The sequence below is a fragment of the Chlamydotis macqueenii genome, chromosome 2, assembly GCF_036417535.1.
Source record: "Chlamydotis macqueenii isolate bChlMac1 chromosome 2, bChlMac1.mat, whole genome shotgun sequence".
NCBI classification, from domain to species: Eukaryota; Metazoa; Chordata; class Aves; order Otidiformes; family Otididae; genus Chlamydotis; species Chlamydotis macqueenii.
In genome coordinates, this window is record NC_141557.1 from 13,708,881 (window position 1) to 13,734,923 (window position 26,043).

At 44.5% G+C, this 26,043-nt stretch overlaps 1 protein-coding gene and 1 long non-coding RNA gene across 2 annotated transcripts; one reads left to right on the top strand and one right to left on the bottom strand.

Annotated features, from left to right (window-relative positions):
- Nucleotides 1–11,909: 11,909 nt before the first annotated feature.
- Nucleotides 11,910–19,804, bottom strand: LOC147601588 (uncharacterized). The gene is made up of 3 exons (XR_015257906.1): nt 17,536–19,804; nt 15,940–15,989; nt 11,910–14,636 (listed from the first exon to the last, which is right to left on the bottom strand). It is a non-coding gene; the product is annotated as an uncharacterized LOC147601588 (long non-coding RNA).
- Nucleotides 19,805–22,274: 2,470 nt separating this feature from the next.
- Nucleotides 22,275–25,647, top strand: FZD8 (frizzled class receptor 8). Its single transcript, XM_010121599.2, has one exon. It carries the CDS (start codon nt 22,979–22,981, stop codon nt 25,001–25,003), a length of 2,025 nt encoding a protein of 674 aa, XP_010119901.2. The 5' UTR covers nt 22,275–22,978; the 3' UTR covers nt 25,004–25,647.
- The last annotated feature ends 396 nt before the right edge of the window (nt 25,648–26,043 follow it).

Consider the following 26,043-nt stretch of genomic DNA (forward strand, 5'->3'; position numbering starts at 1 on the left):
GTGACTTTAGAGTTATTTAAGACCCCTTCCAGATTAATAGACCCCCATAACTGAACCTGTGTTTCAAAAGGAGAAACTTTACTGGGGGTGGTGGGGGGAGGTAATTTCTGTTAAACTTGTAACGATTATCAGTGATACTGAGCATCAACTTTTTTGATGCTGTCTGACACCAGATGAGCAATCACTTTCTAATTAAACAGAAAAGTAGCATATATATGAGGTAGGAGCCAGCTCCTGTGTGGAAGTAGTACCATTTTCTCATTTTGCAGGTTAAGTCTGCCCTGCTTCCTCAAAAGAAGACACAGTAAAGGAAAATGTGACCTTGGAAAGATCTGCTATGTATGGCATACAAAAACTGTTATTTCCAAGACTCCACAGCCCCTAAGTGCTTCAAAAACCGGCACAGAAGAATGAAAAACCAGATGAGTGGCAATGATGGCATCAGCAAAATACTTTCTGCCTCATTCAAGTATTTTATATTCAAGGCACAAGTTAAAACTCATATATTTCATTAAATGTACCTAATTTATACCAGAATCCACTGCCTCTTTGTATTTCAAGGGAATAGAAATACATGAGATATTGTGGACAAAACTGATATTTCTTGTGGGAATAAAATCCAAACAGAAAAAGAGAGAGAGAGAGAGTGAGAGAGACAGACTTAGGCTTAATCTTCCTTATTATTTGATAAGAAGCATTTCCTAAGTAAAGGTACGAGTCATTTGTGGTTCTGATCACTCCAGTACGCTGTTCCATACCTAAGAGTAGAAAATGTTTCAAATATTTAACAAATCAGGGCTAATTATATAGAATAATTGAATCCTTAATATAAAGCCTGAGAGACTTTATTCTGCTGACGTTACTCGCTGCTGATGCGAATACCATGAGAAGAGATAAAGCTACAGACCTGTTAATACAAAGACTACAGTAAAAAATTACTTTCAGTTTTGAGAAAAACATTAGGCTCTGGATATAAGTTAATTATTAAAGTTAAATTCCCTTCTTTTCCCCCCTAAAAAAAAAAAGTTATTTTAATTACTGCTTTTTTATGCCAAGTGTCTGTTTTACTTAAGAGAAGAAATTACTTTCTATTTGAAGCAGTGCCTACTAGAAATAAGAGTTACTCAAGGGCAGTGTTTTATTGATAAAGCCTTTTTCTTTATAATCATCATATGTCATAACATTTCACAGGATTCATGAGGTTCATTTTTTTTCAAAGGCAGAAAGCACTGGAAGTTCTGATCTGGAGCTAATAAAAAAAACCCAAAACACTGTCTAGAGCTGGAGTAATTTTTGCATTTTAAACCCTAGATACAGTAAAAGACAGGGCTTCATAAAAGTAGGAAAGGTTATTTGTTACAGTAAGAGGTACCATTTTTAGACTGTTATGAGTATTTGCATACATTTACATGCACTGAAAGCACAGCCATTCAGAACAAACAAGGTTCATTATGAAGACAAACATGCAGAGTATGACTGAGTGACAATGCACACAACGGCTGATTTAAACTTTCTCGGTCTCCTCCATTCACCAGCCATTTTTCTGACGAGGAGGAACAGCTAAGGATGCCTTACATCTCTTTGGCCACTTTTTATTTTTGATAAACCCTGGGGCTGCCTCTGTGGAGATGAGGGGATACCCTAAGCAGTCTGTTCAGTCTGTGGAAACCTCCGATATGGTCTGTGACTTCTTACAGGCAACCTTAAATGAATCTCTCTCAAGTAGTGGAATAGGCAGGAAAACTGGTTTAGCAAAAAGACATACACAGTTCCTTTAAACGGTTCAACTTTAAGGCATGTCTGCATGCATTCCTCCTGCCTGTGACAATAGTAACACTTCCTTTCAGCCTAATAGGTCCTGAGCCCCATCCTTTGTCTGCTGATTAACTGCTCTATTCATTGACCAGACCACTAATTGCATGCTCCTTATAGTTACCCTACATTACTGTAAGAATTAATGAGACACAATTACAGCTCCCAGAAATCTCAGGCCTAGCCAACTGCAAAGCACTCCAACTGAATAAGAACTCCCCAAGAATAAAGAGAAAAATTCAGCCCATTGTTCATAGGAAGCAGAATGTTTTTTGTTAAAAAATTGTATTTATTTGAAGCTGTTTCATAATTAGGCCCTGGAGAGAGAAAAAAAAAAAAAAAAAAAAAAAGGGAGAGAATAGAGAAAGAACTTGGGAACCAGCATTCACTGAGAAATCACAGTGGATGCAGAGAGATGGGCAGACAGTTCAGATATGAGAGGAAAAGCATAAGGGACGGAGTGCATGAAAAATTAGTGCTATGAATACTACAAACATCTATAACCAACCAGCTATTTAAAGAGAGCATGTCTCACTGTACGGGAATTACCACTAATGCAATCTTATCTTTGACTAATATAGCTTCAACCTTGAACAATTTAAAATAAGCATGTGGCATACTTCTGCACTCATGTCTCTACTATGAAATGGAGGAAGAGGAATTTAATTTCCCACTCCCAGAATTTAACATGCATTAGAAGTCAGTGTCATTAGCCATGAAAGTCAAAAGGAAGGACAGAAAATGAGTTTTTTGAAAATCAGCCATATTGAAAACTGCACTCACATTTAATCTGTGTAATCAACAGCCACAGCTATTCAAAGTCTTAGTGACTACAATCACTACCTATTAGCCTGTAAGTAGTTCAAAAGCTATTATTCTCACTTGAACAATTTTCCAATACACAAGAGACAGCATTAAGTTAATGAAGTTAATATGCAAAGTCAATATTCTTTGTTATGAAGTCATCTTCTTCCATTGGTTCTTCTTCAACATATTTTCACCATATTAATTTGATTTAAATTACATATATATAGTTTGACAAAACCACTGGTACTTAAAACAGAGTTTGAAATGCAGCACTACACTTTATAGTCCTGGTAACCATTTTCCAGGGTACAATTTATAGCAGCCACTGAGACCCCAAACTAAGAATGTCATAGACTGGCACTGCTCCATTCCAGAATCAACATCTTTGGACAGAGACAACATTTTTTGTACAACTCTACAGGGATTCTCAATAATTGCACCTAACTGCGGTAATAGTTTAAATTCATGGAAAATGGATGTTCTTCTGATATTATCGCTCACTGATATCACAGCAGAATGCTTTCCTGCATGAGGCAGACAGTTACCACCATGTGGTGCTGAATCCCAAGCAGGAAACAAGGCACGAAGATGGATCAGAGACCTTTGTGTTCAGTGTATAATAAGTCCAATATCCCTGTCATAGAACAGCAATCATTAAGTCGGGGATCTTTTGTTAAACGGCCCCTGCGACTGGACTGGTAACAGCAGGGACTGAATTTGTAATTTCTGTATCTCAAAATATCTCCCTTTTATGATTATGATCGCATCCAATGCCATAGTTATATCTCTGCTTACCATCTTCAGGACTAGATTAATCTGTCAGGGAGACTGCAAACCTACAATTTCATGCATTTCCAAAGTAAGTCTCTAGGACTTGAAGTGAAAATACCGATTTCTATTAACCTTGGCTGATTAATCAACCTCAGAGCAGGACCACAGAGCTTACATATGCAGCTTTGGCTCTGGCAGTATTATTTGAAATGGGCTTTCTGCATCCCTTGAAAAAACCTTTGAGGAAAAACGAAACCTTTGTCTCAAATAAAACATCACCTAGCTCATTCAAGCTATTTCTGTTTCAAGGCCCGAAATAGAACAACTCCAAACTCCTGCAGAGTGTGATGTGAAATTATTTCTGCTAGGGCAAATAATGTATTCTAGTATCTAGTCCAGTCTTTATTTCTGATGTTATGAAATAACTTGAACAAATACAAAATACGCATATGCTTGAGGCTAGCTGTAATTTCTAGTTAGGGTATCTCTCTATGTAAGAGAAAAGGAAATCCTTCCTGCAGACAAATACTAAGAGCCCACTCTTTAGGTCATCAGTTCCAACTAAAGTAGAACATCCAAATGAAAGATAATTAGAGGCACACAGGAACCGCATCTTAAGAGACAAAGGAAGGTTTCAAATTATAATCTGAGTTCACTCACACCATTTCTACTCTCCTGTTCCACTATCAATTTCTTTAAAACTATTTGTGATTTATGGTGCCGTTATATAGGATCAGCAAAGGACAATCCTGATCCATAATAACCACATGGTTATTTTTTTTTCTGGAACTGATTCACCCAAGGAAGCTTCCACTTTTGTACTTCTCATCCTTTAGTTTGTGCGTTGAACATCACAAGATTCACTGCTAGAGTCTCCTTCCTTCCTTTTCATTGTTGTATCTGCATCCAGCCTTCTTTGTTCCTGCAGGTAGTTCAGTTAACAACGGTTATGCCTATACTGTCTCCTAAGTGTGGCCTCAAAACTGTCTCCAAGACAAACAGGACAGGTGCTAAACATGAAAATTCATGTATCGCCAGGCATTATTCATGCAACTTGCAATTGTAAGACAAGCCTGTAGACAGATGATGAACAGGAGACAGAGATCACATACCATTCTTAGAGTTGCTGTAAAGGTTGTTCTTCAGAGCGATGTAAGCATAGGCTATGATATATCATCTCTGTGTGCAGTGATAAACTTGTATATGAATGCCTACAGCATGAGGACCACAGTTGATTTACACTAGAAAGGTTAATATAGAAATTATACTAACAAGACTCCTCTTCCCAACCAACTTATACCTATCCCTCAAGAGACGTAAAATGTACATTAAAAGAACTTCTTACACAGCTTCTGCACTAGGGTTTTTGCTGGCATAGCTATGTCAGCAAAAAATTCATATCCCTCTCTGACAGGCCTCCTTGATAACACTTTTAAGTGCAAACCAGGTGTCAGTATTTCAGTTACGACTGAAAAAAAGAGTTCTGCACTAGTCATGAGCTGAATATGTGGCCTTTCATGACCTGGAAAAGCCCTTGCGTCCAAGGAGGTCAAAGCCCATGACCATGTTTTCCACCAGCATAATCTCTCATGAGCACTGATTAATACAGTACTAATATGGTACTGTATTAACACATATAGAGTAGGTGAAAATATCATATCAGTCAACAAGCCACTTATATTCTGCATTCCCATCTAAAAAATGTTTATTTACACTACATCAAAGCCATAAAAATTCCAGTGCGTGGGAGGCACCAACACTTCCATGTGAAAACGTGCTGTGATTTTCAGATTAGAAAACACATAATTTTAAATCTATTAATCTCTGGACATTTCAGTTGGCTGCATTTGGCATTAAGAAAGATTTAGATGATTCTAAGAAGAGATTATATATGTTGGGTTCCCAGATGCATCTGATCATGAAACAAGAGTACCAAGTACAAACCTCTTTAATTTTAATCAGCATCGTTAGGCAGAAAGTTAACAATACTGGTTTGAAAACAGCTAGATAGCTTTTAAATGCAAGGTTCATAATTAAACACATAGATCTAGCATATGGCATTAGGCAACAGCCCCCCAGCTGAAGAGAAGATTGGAAGAAGCCATGCTGTCACAGGCAGAGTTGCAGTGGCTCTCAAGGATCACCAACACTGTACCTGTTCCTAACCTAGTTTACCATATTCTCATCGTCTCCAGTTCAGTTGCTCTCTGATCCTATGAGATTATTTATGGCATATATTTAGGCCTGGCACTGATGTGGCAACAAATGTGCCTTTTGAAAGCACTCCTCACTGAGGTAGAGTGCAAGGGCCATGGTACACCTGGGGTGTTCCTTAGTACAAGAGATGATGCCCTGTGATAAAAATCAGCATGAATAAAACAAAGTGTTTCTAACTACTTACACGTGCAACACTCATGGCCATTGATTAGCCAAGCAGCATGAATCTTTGAGCTACAAAAAACAGTCAATCACATTAATTTATTTAATTAATGTTCCTTTATTGAATATTCGGAATGAAAATAAGTTTCACAAGCAAAAAGCAGTCTGTGGTATCTAAGCACTCAAATCACTACTGCAAACTGCATCCTAGTCCTAAAACTTTTTACTATTTTAGCATTTTTTATAATCCACTAAGATTACTCATAGCCAAAGCTCTGGCAAAACTGCAATTATATGAAAACTGTTTGCATACCACTAGCTGAGAATAACACTGGTATTAGCCCAGAGACCAATTTACTCTCATAAATCAGCTTTATTCTTGCAAACAACACTGAAGGGCAACATTTTGCAGTGAAGCAACAGCCACACAGAGCACAGGCTCCCTCCCATCCTCACCTTATTCACTGCCCTTCCAACACCTCCTTCCATCCATTTAGCGGCACCATCCAAAAATCCTGTCACCCTGGACACCAGTCCTTCACAGGGCGATTTCCTCTTTCCTGTGTGGTTGGTGGCCTGTGTACCCTCAGCATCGTGTGCTCTGAGGCTTTCGCTGTCAAAGTCCATAAGCCACACAGGTAAGACAATGCTGTCATCCCACTCAGGGGCTGGAAACCACTCCCTGCCGTCTCCTGCCCCCCAGTATAATTTTACTCACCTTTAAAAAAGAAATGTGGTATCATACCAGCTGTTGAAAGGATCAGGACCCCCCAGCTCCACTCGTCGGCCTTTGCCCCGTTCCTCCTAGGCCTAGAAGCTTTATCTTTCCCTCACCATCCCCTAGAGCAGCTACTGACGCTTCTCCAGCTCACCATTTGGGCAGCAGCAGAAGCCAGTATCTGTAGGTTATTTGCTTTCTTCCAGTCAGTTTCATCTACCAGGATGCAGTGCAAGGGATCCTTCTTGCCAACAACCACTGTGGTTCTGAGGAAAACTTGGTTCATGTGCACTTCAGTTAGAGATAACCTGTGTAGTGAATTAAAGAACGGAGAAGTCAGATCATACACAGCCAGGGGAAAGACCGATTTATGCCCTGATTTACTATTACTAGTTTCAGAAGAGCAACTGGCAGAGTCATTTCAGTGACAAAAGCATTAGACTGACATAAGGTTTTGCATTATTTAACTACCTGGGGCACATACACCTAGCCCTACCCTTTTTGTCAGTCAAATGAAGTAATATGGCTAATACACAACTTGGATATTGGGCATACATTGGTCAAAAAACAGACTGAGTGGACAAAATAGTCAAATCCCTGTCAATTTTGAGCATTAATCATTTCTTTTATAGCATCTTTACAAGATAGCTAGCTCTATTAATACCAAAGGTCTTATGTTTCATACATGCTAAAGTGAGAGGGAAGCTAGTCACTGGAAATCAAGAGTACAAGTGCCTTTGGTAGGTACTCAAAGTGTAAGAGTGGAAAGAGCTGAAAAGGAACAGATAGTCCAAAGAAATACAGGATAAGACTAGGAAGAAACATATCCCAAAACAGAAGCACAATTAAGCATCCAAATTGCCAATTAATAGTAAATAGCCAACAAGGAACATGTATGGAAGAATGCAGGGATGTGTGGAGAATTAAGGGGCTATACTGCAACTAAGCATTATTCATGGAGAATTCCAAGATATTTAGGCTCCTAAATCCTACTTAGGAACTTAAACTGCACTCAGTTCTACAGGAAATTAGCCACCTCCAGATCTCTTAGGATTCAGGGTCAAGGATCGCTACTGTAAGGCACCAGTGTACACGACTCTCTGGGGCCTGTCTCACTGTATTAGGCAATCAGAAGAATATTACGAAGAAACTCTTGATGCACCAGTGATTCAGAATAAAACTCCCACCCTACCATAAATACATGTAATGTCCTACATGTAGGACCATTCAATGAGACTCAGTAAAAGCATTAGAAGAGTAGCTGTATTGTCAAAATGCAGAGTATGGGGGGAGAGAAGTTACAGGCAATTGCTTATCCTGAACATACCTACAGGTTCAGAAATTTTCTCTGTAGAGCTGCCAGCCTTTCTTCACAAACTATTATCATGTACCATTTGTATTACTGTAGAACCTACAAGCTCAGGTCATGGATCAGTCCTACACAGATGCAAAGAAAAATAGAATATGCCTACACATCTGATGAAAGTCACGCAACCCAAATATTAGCCGTAACACAATTTTTTAAATGTTATTTGCTCAAAGAAAATCTAATTACTATCATCCATTGTAGAATTATCATAAAAACATTCTTCATAGTACAGTTGAACAGGCTTTGAAAGAAGAAATACGCATTGAACGACAAGGAGGAATACAGATTGTTGCAGTATTACATATACTCTAGGTATGTTTCTCTAGGCAGGAGAAACGCCTTCTTTGCCTACAGTGTGTTTTTTTATGTAGCTAGCTAGATAAAATGTATTCCACGTAAATGACATAAAAACTGAAGAAATGGGAACCATTCCAGTAACTAAAATCTTGGAGAGCTTTCTGTTATAAACATGAGAGTATGTTTGTTTATAGTTTGTAACACATATTCTCCAGCAATAATTTACCCTTCCACTCAGAAACCTTATGTAAAGATGCCTCATTGTTACCATGCACAAAAATCAAAATAACTTATGAGAAATCAACAAAGGTAACCTGATACAAGTAGCTTCATAGGGTAAATTATATTTTAATGAAGATGTCCTTAGCAATACATGTTTTTATACTCTTTTTTTCTTCACTCTTGGATTTTATTTCATTTATGTCACAATCTACCTTGTAAGTTTAAGAAATGCATCATTTATTCATGACCTCTGCTTTCTTTCAGAACCCCTCATTTACAAAGATGACCAGACTAAAGAAAAATCAAGTGGTTTGTCTGATAACAGTTAGTGTCAAAACAAATTAGCTGAAGTCACAAGAAAAAAAAAACAAAAACAAAAAAACCAAAAACTTGCTTTACCTTTTTCCAGAATAAACTCTCATAATTAAACTTTCCACTTTTCCAAGTAGCTGACTATGTATTCCTGCACAGCAGGAGGTTTTCTCCACAGACATATTGTCTTGGACAATAAACAAAGCAGAAATCTCTGACTGGAATTTACAGCTAAATTTAACCACGCATATTGTTAGTAAAATTTGCATATCTGTCTCTCAACATTAAGAAAAAATAAAAGTTGAAATTCAATTAATTTGGGCACTGCACTGCTTTGCAAGAAAAAAAAATAGATTTAAGTTGTAATTTCCATACTTACGGAGGCCGTATGTCAAAGAAAATTGTGCAAAAAAAAATCCTGGTGCTTCCTTGATGAGATTTGAAAGACAAAAGCATACTAATAGTAAAGCAGCTCCTCCTTAACAAAGATGGCTTAAACAGTACCTATAAAATACTGATGAAGGGCCACTGAATTCTAGAAAACATTTCCAGTATCTCTTGTCTCTCTGTCCTTCAACCACAAAATACATAGAAGCAGTTAACATGTTCTGAAGAAATATCATCCACCTTTTCCCCTCAGTGTTGACTTTCCCCATGAAACATTAACAGATCAGTCAGCACTGGCTTTGTACAATTAAGGATGGCAGAAACTTTCACTGACACCTTTTCATTGATTTTTTGGTCACATCACTGCGTCACCACTAACCCTCCAAAGCCACAAGCCATCAGTAGCAAATATTCACCATCTCTTTTTTTATTTTTTGTGTCTCTCTTCCCAGCATCCTGGACACTTGGTTGTCTTAGGAATTTGATTTAAAGAAATGAGGGTTTCTAATTCCTTTAAAACTAAGTTTCTTCACCTGGGTCTGCTTATCCACAAAAATTAGACATTGAGATGCAGTTGTGCCAGCATAAAATGCTTTAGATCAGCACAAATACTTCCACACTGAAAAGAGAAAGTCATACTACATTGAGGTACATTTCCAGTATAAAAGTTGGATGTATTCCAGGGATTATACTGATGGTTGGGTGGGGTTTTTTTTTTCATTATTATTATTGCTTTTTTTTTTTTAAACTGAAGCAGTGAATTTTTATCAGTAAAGCTCTCATTAAATCATGAAAATGCTCACAGTACCAGAGTGTCTACTTTATGGGTCTCCATACTTGCACTTGCTCTGGGCAGGATTTCAAGGGTTTCAATGGCACCTGTAACCTATGCTTAGGTCTTTAGAGTTTGGCTATTCCTCAGCTGGAGGATGGAGAAGGAATACAAGGCATTTTGGCAAAAATGAGGAACTTGGTCATCATTTTAAGACATTACCTATAGTTGACTGCAGGTAAGTGGCTCAGTCTTTCTTTTCTTAGATTCCAGATGAAACAAACACAACCATTAACACTGAAACAACAAGATTTCTAACATCCCAGTGAGATGCACAGATCAGCTCACACCTCTCAGAGCACTTCTAGCGTACCTTGTAGACTTAGGCAGGAAATCTCTGGATCACACTCAAATTTTTTCTGCAAATATAACTGCAACTTTTTTTCTTTTCTAACAAACAAGCCATGCTGTGAGAGAAATGCACTGCAACCACCACCTCTAGCATTCAGGCTGTGGCTGCAAACAGCTTTGTATCATCACAGGGTCTAACTGTGGTAGGTGAGACTCTATAAAATAGTATGGTTCCCTACAGAGTACCCCCGTGTGAGATCCAGGTGTTGCACCATTACATTAGATTTTTTGCAAAGTGTTGCACTCGGATATTGTGCATAGCTGAGGAAGTGGAGGAGCAATTTTATTCTGCAAAAGTGCAATGAAAACTAGGTAAATAACCTCAGTGATACAGAGCATTTACCTGCACGTCACCAGCAAGCTATCTGCATTCTTGTTCAACCATAGCAAACAAAAAAACTACAAGAAAAAACGATTTCCAGTGAGGTAACCACAAGATGCTGAGAGCTCACCAGGATGTGTTAATGACATTGAAGTCAATGGGAGTCAGGCCCACAATTCCCCAAATACACATTGCTGAGTAGGAAACCAAGTCAGCAGTTAAACATTTCAGAATTAGGCACTGAAATTAATGAGTTAAAGATTAATTCACTCACAGACTGTGTGTACATGGTCACCTCATGGGGCCATCACCAGGCAGACAAGAGATCTTCTTAGAAGAACTGGCTCTACCTGAGGCTAATTAACAGATATGCTGGCTGTAAATAAAAGCAGGAGGTGGTAAACAGAAAAAAAAATAGTAAGCTTGATGGGGCTCCCAACTGATGCTGTGTGTCAATAAATGTCAGTTGAAACTTAGATGCTGCTTTTGTACTCTCTTAATGAAATCATTATAATCACATTATTCTGTAACACAGTCTAACCTAATCTCCATGCATCATACTAGGGAAGATATTTTTTATCAACTTCACATTTGTTAATTACAAAACCAAGCATATTTAAGTTATTTTGTTTTACATACAGAATGAACCAGCTTATTTAAAAGTGCAAATTATGATATTCGGCTTTACTACCCATAAAACTAACAACTATTTCTTATATCCCAATCCAAATTAGTGACCCTTGTAAAAATATTGTTTGTTTCAAAACCACCAGTGAGATAACACAAACAGCTACATAAAACAAACAAGAGACTGAAATACACAATGGCAATTGGGCTTTTAAAACACAGAAACACTTTTTCGATTTACCCTCATCATTTCGAAAATCTGTAGAAAATATATCCCTTATCTCTCTGGGTTTTGGCATGAGAGTCTGCGTAAGTATTTTACCAGAGCATTTTCCTTCACTGACTCTTTCACAAATTTTCTGCTAATAAAGGGTTACCTGTAAGAAGAACAGTTTTGATAGTACTGAACATTGAAAAGATGGTGATATTCACTGTTCATTCTCTGCCCCGCACCCCCAAAGTTAACTCCCACTGCAAGCTGAATTTTGTTTGTTGTTTCCTAATCCTCTCTCCCATTTAAAGACCCGATTTGACAAATCTTCTCTCAAGCAAGTAGACACGTTAAAGTGTCCACAATCACTGACATGAGGATAGACTATTTTGCATGAGAAAGTTTTGCAGGATCTAATCTTTGCTTTTGCTTGAAGTTTAAGTAGTTACTGCTTACTACTTAAATGAAAGAAATTTAATAGTCTCAGTCCAATTACTTGTGAACATATGTTTATTTTGCACCCAGTTACTTCCCACAATTCTTCCAGTTTCAAAACAGTGGACAGATTTGGCAACTCTACTTGCTTCTCACTTCTTGGCACTATAATTACGATTCAGATTAAGGCATACAAATTATGTGCAAGCAGTCATACTATTCGTGCTATTCTTGACACACTTTAGAGACAGGATTACAAGCTCTCCTTTCACATCACAAAATTTCCGAGTTCATTTAAAGAGAATTTACATACTTTCACTGCTTTTTTAGGAAAACATGGATATAATTTTTTTTTGCTACTTTTTTCAACTCATGAATTCTAATGTACTAAAATTTCTTCCTTACACAATGATTACTTGAAATAAAGCTAATGGACTGTGTAGTGCTATGCTTCAAAAAGTATTTGGATTCCACACATGAACAGCTGGGAAGTGGTACCAGAGGAGTTCACTCTTGTACTTTAATATTGTGCTTTCCTTTCTCTGTTCTCTTTCCCACCCCAATTTTGGTACTAGAATGATGAATCTCTTTCTCAACAATAATCAAAATATTTCTTCCTTTCAAACATTGTCTGGCTATTATCGTTTCTTGCAAACATTTATTTAAAATAATTCTAAAGTAATAACAGAGAAGAGGAAAATTACTGGTCCTCTAGTGACAATGTACTGTAATAAAATTCTGCTGACAGAAATTTGAAGGAAAAAAGAAATAAAGATGGAAATGAAATAAAAGAGATCCCACCTATATTGGTCAATGTAACTAACAAGTAAACTTAAGTACACAGGAGTGTAACTACATACATGTACTTTCAGGTAATTGTAAAACTTCTGAAGAGTTTATTAAAAATACAGAAAAAAATTAGCTGCTGCCCTACAAAACTAAGCATATGCTCATTTACAGATTTGATCATTAATGCCTGTGAAGGCTAAAAAAGCATAGTATTGCTTAGCAGCCACGAAGCGATCTAAATTAAATTGCCATGAAAACAAAGTTAAAAATATCTGGAATGATATTTCTGTAAGAGTGCTAAGATGCAAAACAAGCAATAAAGAATAGTAATCAACTTTTGCTTAAGAAACACCACATGTCGCCAGTTGCTGATAGATTCTGGCTACAAACTGCATTCTAACACTGAACTAATGACAGAACATAACACATACTAAAACTAATGTAGGTCACATTAACAATTTTCCTCCCTGAATTTCAATATTCGCTTTGTTTTCTCTTCTTGTCTTAATATAAAGTCCAGTGAACGCTGCAGGAGTCTTACACCAATGTTCCACCCACCAACTTCGGAAGAACACCCAAAGAGGCTCACAGCTGTATTTAAGACGTAGTTGTAGAAAATTCTTACTGCTACGAGAAGAAATCAAAGAGAAATGGAAGCTGCAAAAGAAAAAAAAAATCAACAGAAAGTTTGAGACTCAAGAATCACAACCTATTCAGATGAAATTCTCTATCCCCATGCTCATATCTTCTGTGATTGGCTTACACTTTTCTTAGAGGAAGAAGTTTCATTTCTGATAAATTTTGCTGAATTCCAGATTGCCAAAGCCCACACTTAGTCATTTATCAGCGTACTTCTCCTTACCCAAGGATGGCTATGCCAATTTAGATCAAAGGTCCGTTTAGCTCAGTATCCCGCTTCCAAAAGCAGCCACAAGTCAGAGCCAAGAGAAGAGAGCATGAGCAAAGAAATCACACACAGCATTTTCCCAGAATAACTCAGGAATTCCTGAGACTGATGTGATTGCTCTGTTTAGCTTGCCCAAACGGGTCTTCTCTTTAAAGCACTTACCCCATTACCCCTTAAACTCACGTATGCCGTTTGCATCCACGCATCCCAAAGCAAGGCTACCTTGGGCACAGAACTAAGAACTGCATCACAGAGATGCTATGTTTTGTGTGTATTCAGTGTTCAGTGGATACAGCTACTCATATTTGCTTACTAAAACCCAGCCAAAATAAAAAAGCAGGATTGACACCCCTTGAAAGAAACTTTGAGTTTGCACACATCCCAGCAAGTTGAGTCCAGTGGGAGCACAGTAAAATGCTGCAATAGCAAGAATTATAAGAAGGTTGAATATAGCTGGAAAATCAGGCAGATGTCATGAGTGAAAAAACAGACACCCTAACAAAAGCAGCAACAAACCTCAGTGAGCCTCCATCAGTCCAACAACCGAATTTTGATCCAAGGAGGTTAAATATAGGGCTGCTTGAAAATTTTCCACTGCATCTATTTTTAATGGGAAACGAGGCTTTCAACTAAACACTTTTTGGTTGGATTTTTTTTTTTTGCATGTCTAAGTATGTGCTTCTGCAAATATACTTTTCTTACCAAAAGGCCAAACTTATAAACCAAAATATTGTGATTGAAAACAAAAAATGTTATTAAGAACTGCTCGTGTAGCATCTCATTAAATCTGTGGCTTACCTGCTTTATGTGGCAGATTTCCTCAATCACCTAGACTTACCACTTAAATGACAACCCCGATAATAGATCACTTTGAGGGATTCCCTACTTCCAGCACTCCCTTCAAAGAGGAAAGATCATGGCACAGTGTCAGAGGTGGTAGGCAGCCTCAGCCTTGCTGAATAGAACCAGTAGGCATCCAGGTGATAACGTCAGAGGAGGACTACAGTAACATTTTTCAGATCAAGAAATGTTAGTTTTCCGACAAAGTCTTCCAGTCCTCTGAATTCTGTCAAACCATGTAGTTTTTCCTGGAAAATTAAGACAAAAAATGAAAAAAAAAGCTTTGTATTTTTAATTAAAAACTCATGCAGGTAATTTCATGGGTCAAGCAAGGTCTCACTCATTAACCTGCAGATTCAAACCTAGCATCTGGATCCATCCATACACAAGTCAGAAAAAGTTTCAAGAGCAGTAAAATGTTTCAAATTTTACACAGCAGTCGTGTTAGCAGGACTGTTCAAAAGCCAAGGAGCTAAAACCAAACAAAAACAATAAGGGCTTGTTAGATAGTGTATGAGCCCAATGTTATAAAAGACCAACCAGCCTAACATACAAAAGCAAAGGATGAAGGTAAGATTCAAACAATGGCTACACTTACTAGGTAAGAAATCTGTAATATAAAAAATCTGTACAGCAAAATTAGCAAAGTGGCAAGAAAATTAGATATTCCATTTTTTATTTCCTTTCAGGGCTCTCTAATTCAGTGAATTAACCAGAAGGAATAAATTTGATAAGGCTAATGCAATAAAAAGTGAGAGTAACAGCTATCCCATTACAGCTGTCATCACCCCTTTTCTTGGAACCCCACAATCCACTGGAAGAACTGAAAGCCTCCCACCCAGAAACAGGCCCTAACCAGACAAGACAGAAGCACCCAACTAATACCATCAGGGACAATGTTAGAACTACATTTCTAATACTCATCTCTTCCCTTGTGGCTATTTCCTGCCATACAATTGCATCCCCCAACCCTAAAGGCAAAATAAATGTATAAATAAAAGAAATAAAAGACAAGGAATCAGTCAAGACTGTATTTTTCGTAACACTGTTGTGAGCCAACAAAAGACAACTGCAAAAAAATCTCATACCAGTGGGGTACTATTTTCTTTTCCCCCACCACACACACAGAGAACTATTACCGCCATCATTAGCACCAACTAAGAACCAAGAAAATTCAAAGGAACTGGCAAAGGAATATTCTTATTAAAAACTCAGTGGGTAAAACAAAGGGAAGGACATTTTGCTATTCAGAGGAATTCCTCTCAACACTTTGCTTTTCAATCATACCCTTCTTTTACTAGAATAAAAATAGAGAAAGGTTTTTAAGAGTGAGTTTCTGCTGAGACAGAAAAGCTGAGGGCACCTGAGTGCCCTCTGTAAGCAGTTCCTAACACCGATTCCCCGCACACAGTCAACATCTTTGACTGTCTAATGTTATAAAGTGAAAAGTGCTAACACAACTTGTCATTCTCAAGGCCAATTTATTTACCACAATTAGCACAAGCCCAAGCCTGCTGTCCTTATTCATATTTGGAATCACCAGCCACTTACGTATTGTCCCAGCAAAATGAGCACAGTGAAGGATTAGTCAGGATCTAACCCTAGAGATAAAAAATGTGTTTAGAGTAAGTGAAATACAAAGAACAAATATTCAAAATGAGTGATGAAAGATAGGTTTGTTATTTCCATTTTAACTCCAGGGCAGTGAGTAATTTCAGTAAGAATTTCTCAGTGAGATTTTTATCATTCAATATTTAAAAAAACTACTACTGTGCATCCTCCATCAAAAGTTGGGATTGGAAACAGTGAAACTTAAAAAATGTCCACTTCAAACATGTACACAAAATATTATTCCCTTAAATTATGCTACTAGTGACTTACGAGTGCAAAAAGTAGTGTCAGAATTTATGAACAACTTTGTATTGCTCAAGGATTTAAGGACACACATTCCTTTTCAAATCAGTGATACAAAGTTTCGCTTTCTCATATCCGGGTTTTATCCTTATCCCGCCTTTCAACGCAAAGTGTCACTTTTTCTTCAGTTCACTTCTTACTCATAAGTGCCTCACCTCATTAATTTCTCATTTAATTTACAGCATGTGAGAGGGCATACATGTAAACTAATGTCTTCCTATAGTTTATGCAAAAGCTAGCAAGTCAAAGTGGACTACACTGCCCAATCGTGTCTCTGCATCAGCTCAGATAGCCCAGACGAACCTACTGCGGATGGGGAATCCTTAGCTCAAAGCTTTTCATGTCTTCTTCTTCCATGTCTGCTTCCACCAGGCTAGATCAGCTAGCAGAGAGCTGCGCAGCGGCTGGGCTGGATTTCTTGCCAGAAGTCCCACGGCTCCTCGCAGTGTGGCGACTGAGCCGCTCCAACTCTGATTCACAGTATATGAAAGAGAACCCTGCACTCCCTTGGCTCCTCTCTTGTGGTTCTTCGTTACACCCCGTCAGCATCGATACTCAGAGTTGGTAAGAGTTACCTGTGCTAGTACCCTGTCCACTGTCACTGTTGTTAAAACTGAGGTCTCCCAAACTGAAGACTGACCAAATGGACATCCTGACCCATGTGGGCAGTAACGATGGTGCATGTGCCACTTGAGCATACATGAGCATTAACAACATTTTGATGGAGCATGAAGAGAGAATCACAAATACCGCAGAAGTCACTGGCATGACAGAGGTCTGGACAAGCTTTGACTTTTAGGAGAAAGTGGTGCATGCATATACTGTCATATTAACCCGAGACCAAACCTCTCCTTGCCAGTCTTCATAACCTTCCCGGGACTGGAGAGTGCATTCACATACTAATGTTCCAGCAGTTGCTAGCAAGTAAATTCATGGTTACCCAGGCAATCAGAGGAAGACAACACTTCCCACTATATCCATACATACTTAATACGGTTAGCAATTTAACTGCATCAGTTGTTTTATTCTCCAAATACGGTGACAATGAATCAATGGACTGTTTAACTTGGGACAATTTGTCTGCAAGTCACGGTTTATCACGTGTGAAATATCAAACCATGAGGTATTGCAATCTGTAGCACAGGTAGATTATAAATAAAGCTCGCTAAGTATGGGCAAAAATTAAAAAACAACATTAAAAAAATTAAAAAGATTGCCCTCAAGAACACTTACTTTCTTTCATAATCCCTGTAATCTGTATTTTCTTGCATTCCTTCCTCCTGCATTGTTGCACTAATGAGAAATGAAGCAATATATGATTGCACTGAGTGAGCCAACATTGCAGCCCGATCATCAGCTGCATAGTGTGGGAGAATAAAGGTAAGACCTTTGATACACATTGATATTACATTGCCCTCATGCTAAGCTGCCGTTCCCACTGACTTCTTACGCTCTTTCTGCTGCTTGTGCTGCTTCTCTAGCGAAGCCTACACATCCACAGCAGCCTCAGGAAGGAGTCCAAGCATGGCCTGCTTCTACGTTCAGCAGAAAATCCTCCAGCTGCATTCAGGACCACAACCCGCAGCTTCACTGCTGGAGCAATCCTCAGAACACAGAACTAATCAATCACTTTGTCATCCTCTGTGATGGTAAAGGGACAGCAAAGTAGTCTTCCAGCAGCTTCTCCTCCTTCTCTGCCACCTGCTCACTGCACTCCTGCAGTAGCTACTGCAGCAGATTGTATTCAGCCTATTTTCTTTTTGCCTAAAGGCTCTCACGTCTCTCACTGACCAAGAGGAGAATCATGGTCCTGTGCCCATCCACAATCAGATCTGACATCCCTGAAAAGATGTAAGCAGAACATTATTCTTCTTGTCTACAAAAAGTTCTCATGAATCACAGTAAAATACAGGCTGCCTCAGAAGATGCATCAATGCCATTTAATTTTTTTTTGTGAAAGGAAAAATATCTATCAAAATCTAAGTCATATATCCACACTGCACTCTCCCATCCCTCTTTCTTTGCAGATTTCACAGTGCTGGATTTTCACTCATAATTTCTGCTTTGCAGACTTGCAGAAGTACAAATCTATGCGTTCCTTCCCATACTTGGACTGCCCATCACGTTGCTCGGTTCTGGACTACATGTGGCAGGCGAGAGAAAAGTACAGACTGGAAAAAACAGTTTCTCTTAATTGGTACTTTTTAGGGAAAAGCTGAACATAGTAGGATGCCACAACTCTACCTTACGCTGTCTACTAATTTGCCTGTAAAAATACTATTTCTTCCTGCTCCCATTTACCCTGTCCTCAAAAAGTTCCAGTTTCTAGTTTCGTGCTGCTGTTCAATGTACCGGCCACACAAAATCCCCTGTGTCTTGCAGCTAACCAGTATTTGCACAGACAGTCTCCAGATAAAGGTCTGTGGCCTGCGATAGGAAGGAGATCAGCCTAAACAGCCCCTTCTGGGTTTAATCCATGAAATTAGTGCCTTCAGTCAAAGCTTCATTCTAACAAGATTATTTGAACAATTTCCATGGACTGAGTTCTTCTTTTCAAACATTTTTATAAAAGCAGCATTCATTGACCTATCCAATGCAGACAATGCCACACTAAATGCCACTAAAATTTGCTGAAGAACATTAGGTGGCAATTAAAAAGCAAATTTTCAATCTTATAAACTAAACATCTGTACTTTTAAATAAACAAAATACCATTTTAAATCCTAGGTTTTATGTGGTATTTTTCTTTCCACTGAAAAAAAAAAAAAAAGAATCAAGAGTCAATTTACTAACCTTGAACTAAAATGCCCTGTAGTTACCATTACCTGGCTTGGTGTGATCCAAAAGCAAAGTCTTAGATGGACACAAAAATTAAGCTTATGTTAGAGAGGCCAGCGACAAACCTAAATGTTTGTTTGAATAAAAGAGGCATGAATATCTGTATCAAGAAAGACTTGGAGAAGCATGATCTACTTGATGGCAAATCCACAGCTTTGCAAAAGGTTGTAGTATCCGCAACATTCTTGCCAGCTTTATATTTCTGCATGATTTGATGACTGGACATCTGTTCTGGAACCCCTGCAAAAAGTGCTGTGAAGTAATCAGTATAGCAAAGCTCAGCTTTTCAGAAAAAGCAGCTGCTGTATTTTCTGGAATAAACACACAAACCATTTTAAAGACTTGACCCTTGATTCCTTCACCTCAGTACTTCCACTGATTTTAGGGAAGTCTCAGTATATGAGGAACACACAATGGGTTGCGATTCCACAGCCCTGAGCTATCCAGGCTGCTTTTCAGTCACGTGAAGTACAGCATTCTCCCCACAGCTGTGCTGCTTTATATACCTGAAAGACAATTTCCAAAATTACCATGGTCTTATGAGGGAATTTGGATATGCAGTCATTACTAAATTGCCATAAAGTTCCGTATTACCAATTTTGTCATTACTCAACAGCTTCAAGACACACAGTATCTTTGTGCTGCATCTCCTTCCACGCTGTAAGAAAACAAGAGCGTATGAACGACAGTAAAAATGAAGGCAATCATACTGTTGAGAAACTTGGTATTCTCTTATTTCTAGAAGAGTTATAGTGTAATTCTAAACTGCAGCATTCAGCATGTCTCCTGAGTTTCCTTGCTGAAATATTGCAATGGAAATTTTACAGCATCTGTGTTGCTTTTGGAAGCCATCACCTCACATCTGCTGTCTCTGTAGTGCAGAGCTGAAGTTCAGCGTAAAAAGGTACTTTGTAACAGGCAACAGGGATCCTGACAGAGCCGTAATTTACGGACTCGCCCCGCTCTCCCGGCCAGGCTCACTCGATTTTGCATTCTCTAGAGATTTTTAAATAAGGTACTCCGCAAGCAGCCAACAGCCGAACAGTCACTTCTTATCATAGAGCATCACATCCCGGACTGGAGAGGGACTTTTTAAACCTCTGTCAGCCAGATGACAAATTTTTAATTCCCTTTTCTTCCCTGGGCATCGTTCAATCTCCTAACACTTTTCAGTAGGGCATTAATTAAATTAGCACTAAAAGAACCAGCTGCTACTTTCGGAAAAGTTCTGATTTTTCCCAGAAATGCCGCTACACGTGTAGTAGCGGGACGGATTCCAGAGCCCAGGACGTGGGACACGGAGGGGCACGGCCACGTCCTGCAAGCACTTCTGTGTCACGCCTGAGCGCCGAACCGCCCCGCAGGTGGGCGCGGGGGAAGGGGGGGGGCGCTCTGCAAACGCCCGCAGTGACTGCACGGGGAGCGTGTTTATGGCCCCATTATCGCCCATTTCCTCCTCGCGGGGTAATCCCTGTGTCCGGTTAACCGGAGCGACAGACAGGAGCGGAGCGGATCCTGTTAGCACAGCCAGCACACTCGCGATTGCTTTTTTTTGTTTGTTTTGCCCCACGCGTTTCATTTCCCTCCGCCGCTACCGCACCGTCTCCCGGGGCGGCCCCGTTCCCCGTCCCCGCTCCCCAGCCCCGGTCCCGGTCCCGCTTCTCCCGATGTGAAACCCGGAGAAGCACACTGTTTCACGCCACCGCCCCCCACACACCCCCCCGCGCGGCGCGTTCCCGGGTGACAGTCACCACAGCCCCAGCGGGAGCCCCACACGCGCGCGAGGCGCAACAGCGCGGCAATTAACGAACAAACGCCCCGTCCTGGGAGGACGACAACCCCCCGGGACGGCCCCGCGCCGCACCGAACCCGCGCCCGCCGCCGCTCCCCTTAAGGTGGTCCGGCCGCCGAAACACCACCCCCTCCTCCACCTGCCCTTCCCCGGAGCGGGCAGGGGAACGCCGCAAGACCCCTCAGGGCCGCCCCACGGAGGGCGGCGGGGCCAAGGGGGGCGGCCCGCGGCGTCGGGCGGCGGCGCCTGCGCGGGGAGCCAGGCGCGCGCGTGGCGCCTCAGCCCCCGCAGGCCCTCGCGGCTGCCGGCGGCGCGGCCCCAGCACCGGGCGCGGCCGGTCCTTGAGCGGGTCGCCGCCTCCGCCGCCGGGCTGACGCGGAAACTCGGGGAGCCGCGGCCCGGCTGGAACCGGCCTCCCGCAGCTCCGGCTGGGCCGCAGGTCACTCGCCGGGGGCGGCGCGGGCTGCGTGTGTGCCCGCCGCAGCCCCTCACCCCGGCTGGAGGGGCACCGGCCCGGGCCAAGCGGCCCCGCACACCTGCGGCAGGGGCTGCCCTGCCGGGGAAAGGTTCACCTGCCGGGGCGCGGGGCTGCTCCCCGCCGTCCCACGGGGAACTTCGGTCCCCGCGTACACGTGTGCGTACCGCACTGACCGGCCCTGCCTGGCCGGCGCGCGTGTCCTCGCAGCTGTCTGCGCTCCAGGAGTCCCCACTTCATTGCTCTCGCCCTCCCCTCAGCCGTGACCCCTGCTAGATCACCAGCACCGTATTTCACACCGTGTGTCGTACACGCGTGTACCGACAGTTGCGCGGTGGCTGACTCCGGAGACGCGGGAATCCCGAGGAGGCCGGGCCAGGTGCCCCCCGAGCCACCACTCGGTGCCACCAGGTCCCGGGCTTCGCCGAGCTCCCACCACGTCCTCCGCTAACCGGCCCGAGCGCGGCCCCAGCATCGCGGTGCGAGCCGCTCAGCACTCGCCGGGAGATGACCGGCGTTCGCAATGTTCAAACCGATTGAAAACTCCCGGGATACCAGCGGTTTTATAGAGAACCGCTCCCGAGGAGACCCGGGGCAGTCGCTCCCGGAGCGAACTTGACTTGACCAGGAACCCTCGCAGGGGACAGAGGTACCCGTGCCGCTGCTCACGCACCCGGCAGGGAGCGTTTCACAGTGCAGAAAAAAAAAAAAAAAACAAACCGCCGCCACGTCCCCCGCGGCTGAGGGATCCGAGCAGCGCCCGCCGCGCCGCGGGCTCCACCTTAAGGAGGGCTGGGGGCCGCCCCCCCGTCCCCCACCCGGACCCGACTGATAGGCGGCCGAGGTGGGGGAGGCGGGGCCCGGCGGCGCTCGCTATAAATATTCATGAGAGCGCGGCGGCCGGAGTGGCGCTACCGGGGCCGGAGAGCGAGAAGTTGCGCGGACACGCTGCGCGGCTCAGGTGGCGCGATCGCGGCCAGGGGCGCCTGGCTCGCCCCGGCGGAGGAAGAGGAGGCGAAGAGCCAGCGACTGGCCGGCTGGCGGTGGCCTGCAGAACCGGGCGCTTGAGCGGGCGGCAGGAGGAGCCGCTCCGGCTGCCCCAGCACCGACCTCGCCGCTGCCTACCCGCTCGGGGCGGTGGGAGCCCGGCGCCGCGGGGCGCCCCGCCTGGTCCCCGGGACGCCTCAGCCATCTTGACCGCGCGGCGCGGGGGTTGACGGCGAAACTTCGGTGCCGCCGCCGCTCCGTGCCCCGCCGGTGCTGGAGCAGCGGCGAGAGAAGCGGCGACCGCCCCCTGCGCAGCCAGCCCTGCGAGGAGCGATGCGACGGCGGCTGAGGGGCCTTCCTTGAGCGGACCCCCTCCTCCTCCGGCGGCTCCCCCTCACAAGGTGCCCGCGGGGCCGCCCCGCGGGGGCTGCGAGCCCTCTCACCTGCGGCCGGCACGGAGGGGGCCGCCCTCCGCCCCCCAGAGGGGTAGCCGGGGCCGGGGGGAGCTGCCGGGCCGTGCTCCCCGTGGCTGCCGAGCGGGACGGGAGAGGAGCCGGGGCCGCCGCCGCCGCCCGCCGCCGAGCATGGAGTGGAGTTACCTGTTGGAAATCACCTCGCTGCTCGCCGCCCTGTCCCTGCTGCAGCGCGCCGGCTGCGCCGCCGCCTCGGCTGCCGCCGCCGCCTCCTCCTCTTCCTCGGCCAAGGAGCTGTCGTGCCAGGAGATCACCGTGCCCCTCTGCAAGGGCATCGGCTACAACTACACCTACATGCCCAACCAGTTCAACCACGACACGCAGGACGAGGCCGGGCTGGAGGTGCACCAGTTCTGGCCGCTGGTGGAGATCCAGTGCTCCAGCGACCTGCGCTTCTTCCTCTGCAGCATGTACACCCCCATCTGCCTGGAGGACTACAAGAAGCCGCTGCCGCCCTGCCGCAGCGTCTGCGAGCGGGCCAAGGCCGGCTGCGCCCCGCTCATGCGCCAGTACGGCTTCGCCTGGCCCGACAGGATGCGTTGCGACCGCCTTCCCGAGCAGGGCAGCCCGGACACGCTCTGCATGGACTACAACCGCACGGACCTCACCACCGCCGCCCCGCCGCCCGCCAAGCCCCCGCTCCGCGGCGCCAAGCCCGGCGGCCCCGCCAAGGCGCCCGCCGCCGCCGCTCCCCCGCCGCCGGCCGAGGCCCCGCGCAAGCCGCGACCGCCGCCGCCCTGCGAGCCGGGGTGCCAGTGCCGGGCGCCCATGGTGTCGGTGTCCAGCGAGCGGCACCCGCTCTACAACCGCGTCAAGACGGGGCAGATCGCCAACTGCGCCCTGCCCTGCCACAACCCCTACTTCAGTCCCGACGAGCGCGCCTTCACCGCCTTCTGGATCGGGCTCTGGTCCGTGCTCTGCTTCCTCTCCACCTTCGCCACCGTCTCCACCTTCCTCATCGACATGGAGCGCTTCAAGTACCCCGAGCGCCCCATCATCTTCCTGGCCGCCTGCTACCTCTTCGTCTCTCTCGGCTACCTGGTGCGCCTCGTGGCCGGCCACGAGAAGGTGGCCTGCAGCGGCGGAGCGGGGGCGAGCGGCGCAGGGGCCGGGGCGGCGGCGGGGGCCGGCGGCGGGGCGGGAGTGGCAGGGGCGGCGGCGGCTGCGGGGGGGCGCGGGGCGGCGGGGGGCGCGGCCGAGCTGCAGCCGGAGCTCGCGGTGGCCGAGCACGTGCGGTACGAGAGCACCGGCCCGGCGCTGTGCACCGTGGTCTTCCTGCTCGTCTACTTTTTCGGCATGGCCAGCTCCATCTGGTGGGTCATCCTCTCCCTCACCTGGTTCCTGGCCGCCGGCATGAAGTGGGGCAATGAAGCCATCGCTGGCTATGCCCAGTATTTCCACCTGGCCGCCTGGCTACTCCCCAGTGTCAAGTCCATTGCCGTGTTGGCGCTCAGCTCTGTGGACGGAGACCCTGTGGCCGGCATCTGCTACGTGGGCAACCAGAGCCTAGAGAACTTGCGGGGCTTTGTGCTGGCACCGCTGCTCATCTACTTGGCCATTGGCTCCATGTTCCTGCTCGCCGGCTTCGTCTCGCTCTTCCGCATCCGCAGTGTCATCAAGCAGCAGGGCGGCCCCACCAAGACCCACAAGCTGGAGAAGCTGATGATACGCCTGGGCCTTTTCACTGTCCTCTACACTGTGCCAGCTGCCAGTGTGGTTGCCTGTCTCTTCTACGAGCAGCACAACCGGCCCCGCTGGGAAGCCACGCACAACTGCCCTTGCCTGCGCGACCAGCAGCCAGATCAGGCCCGTCGCCCTGACTATGCCGTCTTCATGCTCAAGTACTTCATGTGCCTGGTGGTGGGCATCACCTCTGGTGTCTGGGTCTGGTCTGGCAAGACCCTCGAGTCCTGGAGGGCCCTCTGCACCCGCTGCTGCTGGGCCAGCAAAGGTGCTGCTGTGGCTGGGGGCACCGGGGCCGGAGCAGGTGGGCAGGCAGCAATCACTGCGGCAGGAGGACTTGGTGCTGGAGGCGGTGGCTCCCTCTACAGCGATGTCAGCACCGGCCTGACGTGGAGATCAGGCACCGCCAGCTCTGTCTCCTACCCCAAGCAGATGCCCCTGTCTCAAGTGTGAGGAAGGGGGAAAGAGGCCAAAGGTTAGGGAATGAGGGACATTGGCCTGCCTAAAATGCCCCCTCACTGTTTGGTGCCATTAATGAACCCCTAATGGTCCTTATTAGCCACAGCTTGTATAGAACAATACAGCTGGCAGAGGCCCCAGGCTCCAGCCCCCTCCTCCTTCCCCTCCATTCATATGCAGGGAGCATGTACTTCAAGGAACCAGCTTATTATTTTGCTGGCAGAGGAGGGTAGAGGCTCACCCGTGTCTCGCAGAGGGCAAGGCACACCGGCTTCTGATTTGCTCTGGACTAACAGCAGCTCTTCCCCCATGGGAGGGTGGGTCTTCCTCCCCCCTATCCTGAGGTGGGAGTCTGCTAGGACTGCAGGTTTTTGGGATATTGATGACCAGGCAAATGCCTTACAACACAGACTGAATCAAAACATGTCTTAATTATACACCCCAGCTAAATACGGGTTTCCTACGTTAAAGGATGTATTTATATAATTATTTGTTACCTTGTACAGATGTGTAAAATATGTATATATCCAAAGCTATACAGTCTGTAAATTTTTTTTTGTAAAAAAGTGTAGAGCCTACCCCTGTAAGAGCAAATATGAGTATTCTATTTTGTCAATAAAATGACTTTTGATAAATGACTTTTTCAAGCTTTTCCCCTACTCCTGCCCTGGTTATTCCAGCTGCCGTGTCTTTAGGTGGTTCCGTAAACTACAAACTGCATTCATGCTCGAGTCATTACTGGATAATAGGTGGCTGCCTCTGTTAAAGCAGTGAGATAGGCAGACACAAGGAAAACAAGTCATTCAACAAGTTGTTCTGAAAAAGTGTTTGCCAAAACCGGGAGGTGCCTTACCATGGTTCTCTGCTTTTTGAAAGATTACAGTGTCTTTAAACTGAGCCTGTGCAAAAGAGTCATCTCACAGGGTATGTTAAGTATCCTTTTAAAATGGGTGTTATTTTAGGAATGTGCACACACACCTCTCCTATCTGTTGCCTACACTTCTGTAAGCACCTTTCTTTCTGGGGATGCATAC

What these genes read in the sequence shown, in the direction of transcription:
- FZD8 (XM_010121599.2), top strand. Translation starts at nt 22,979, where the DNA reads ATGGAGTGGAGTTACCTGTTGGAAATCACCTCGCTGCTCGCCGCCCTG.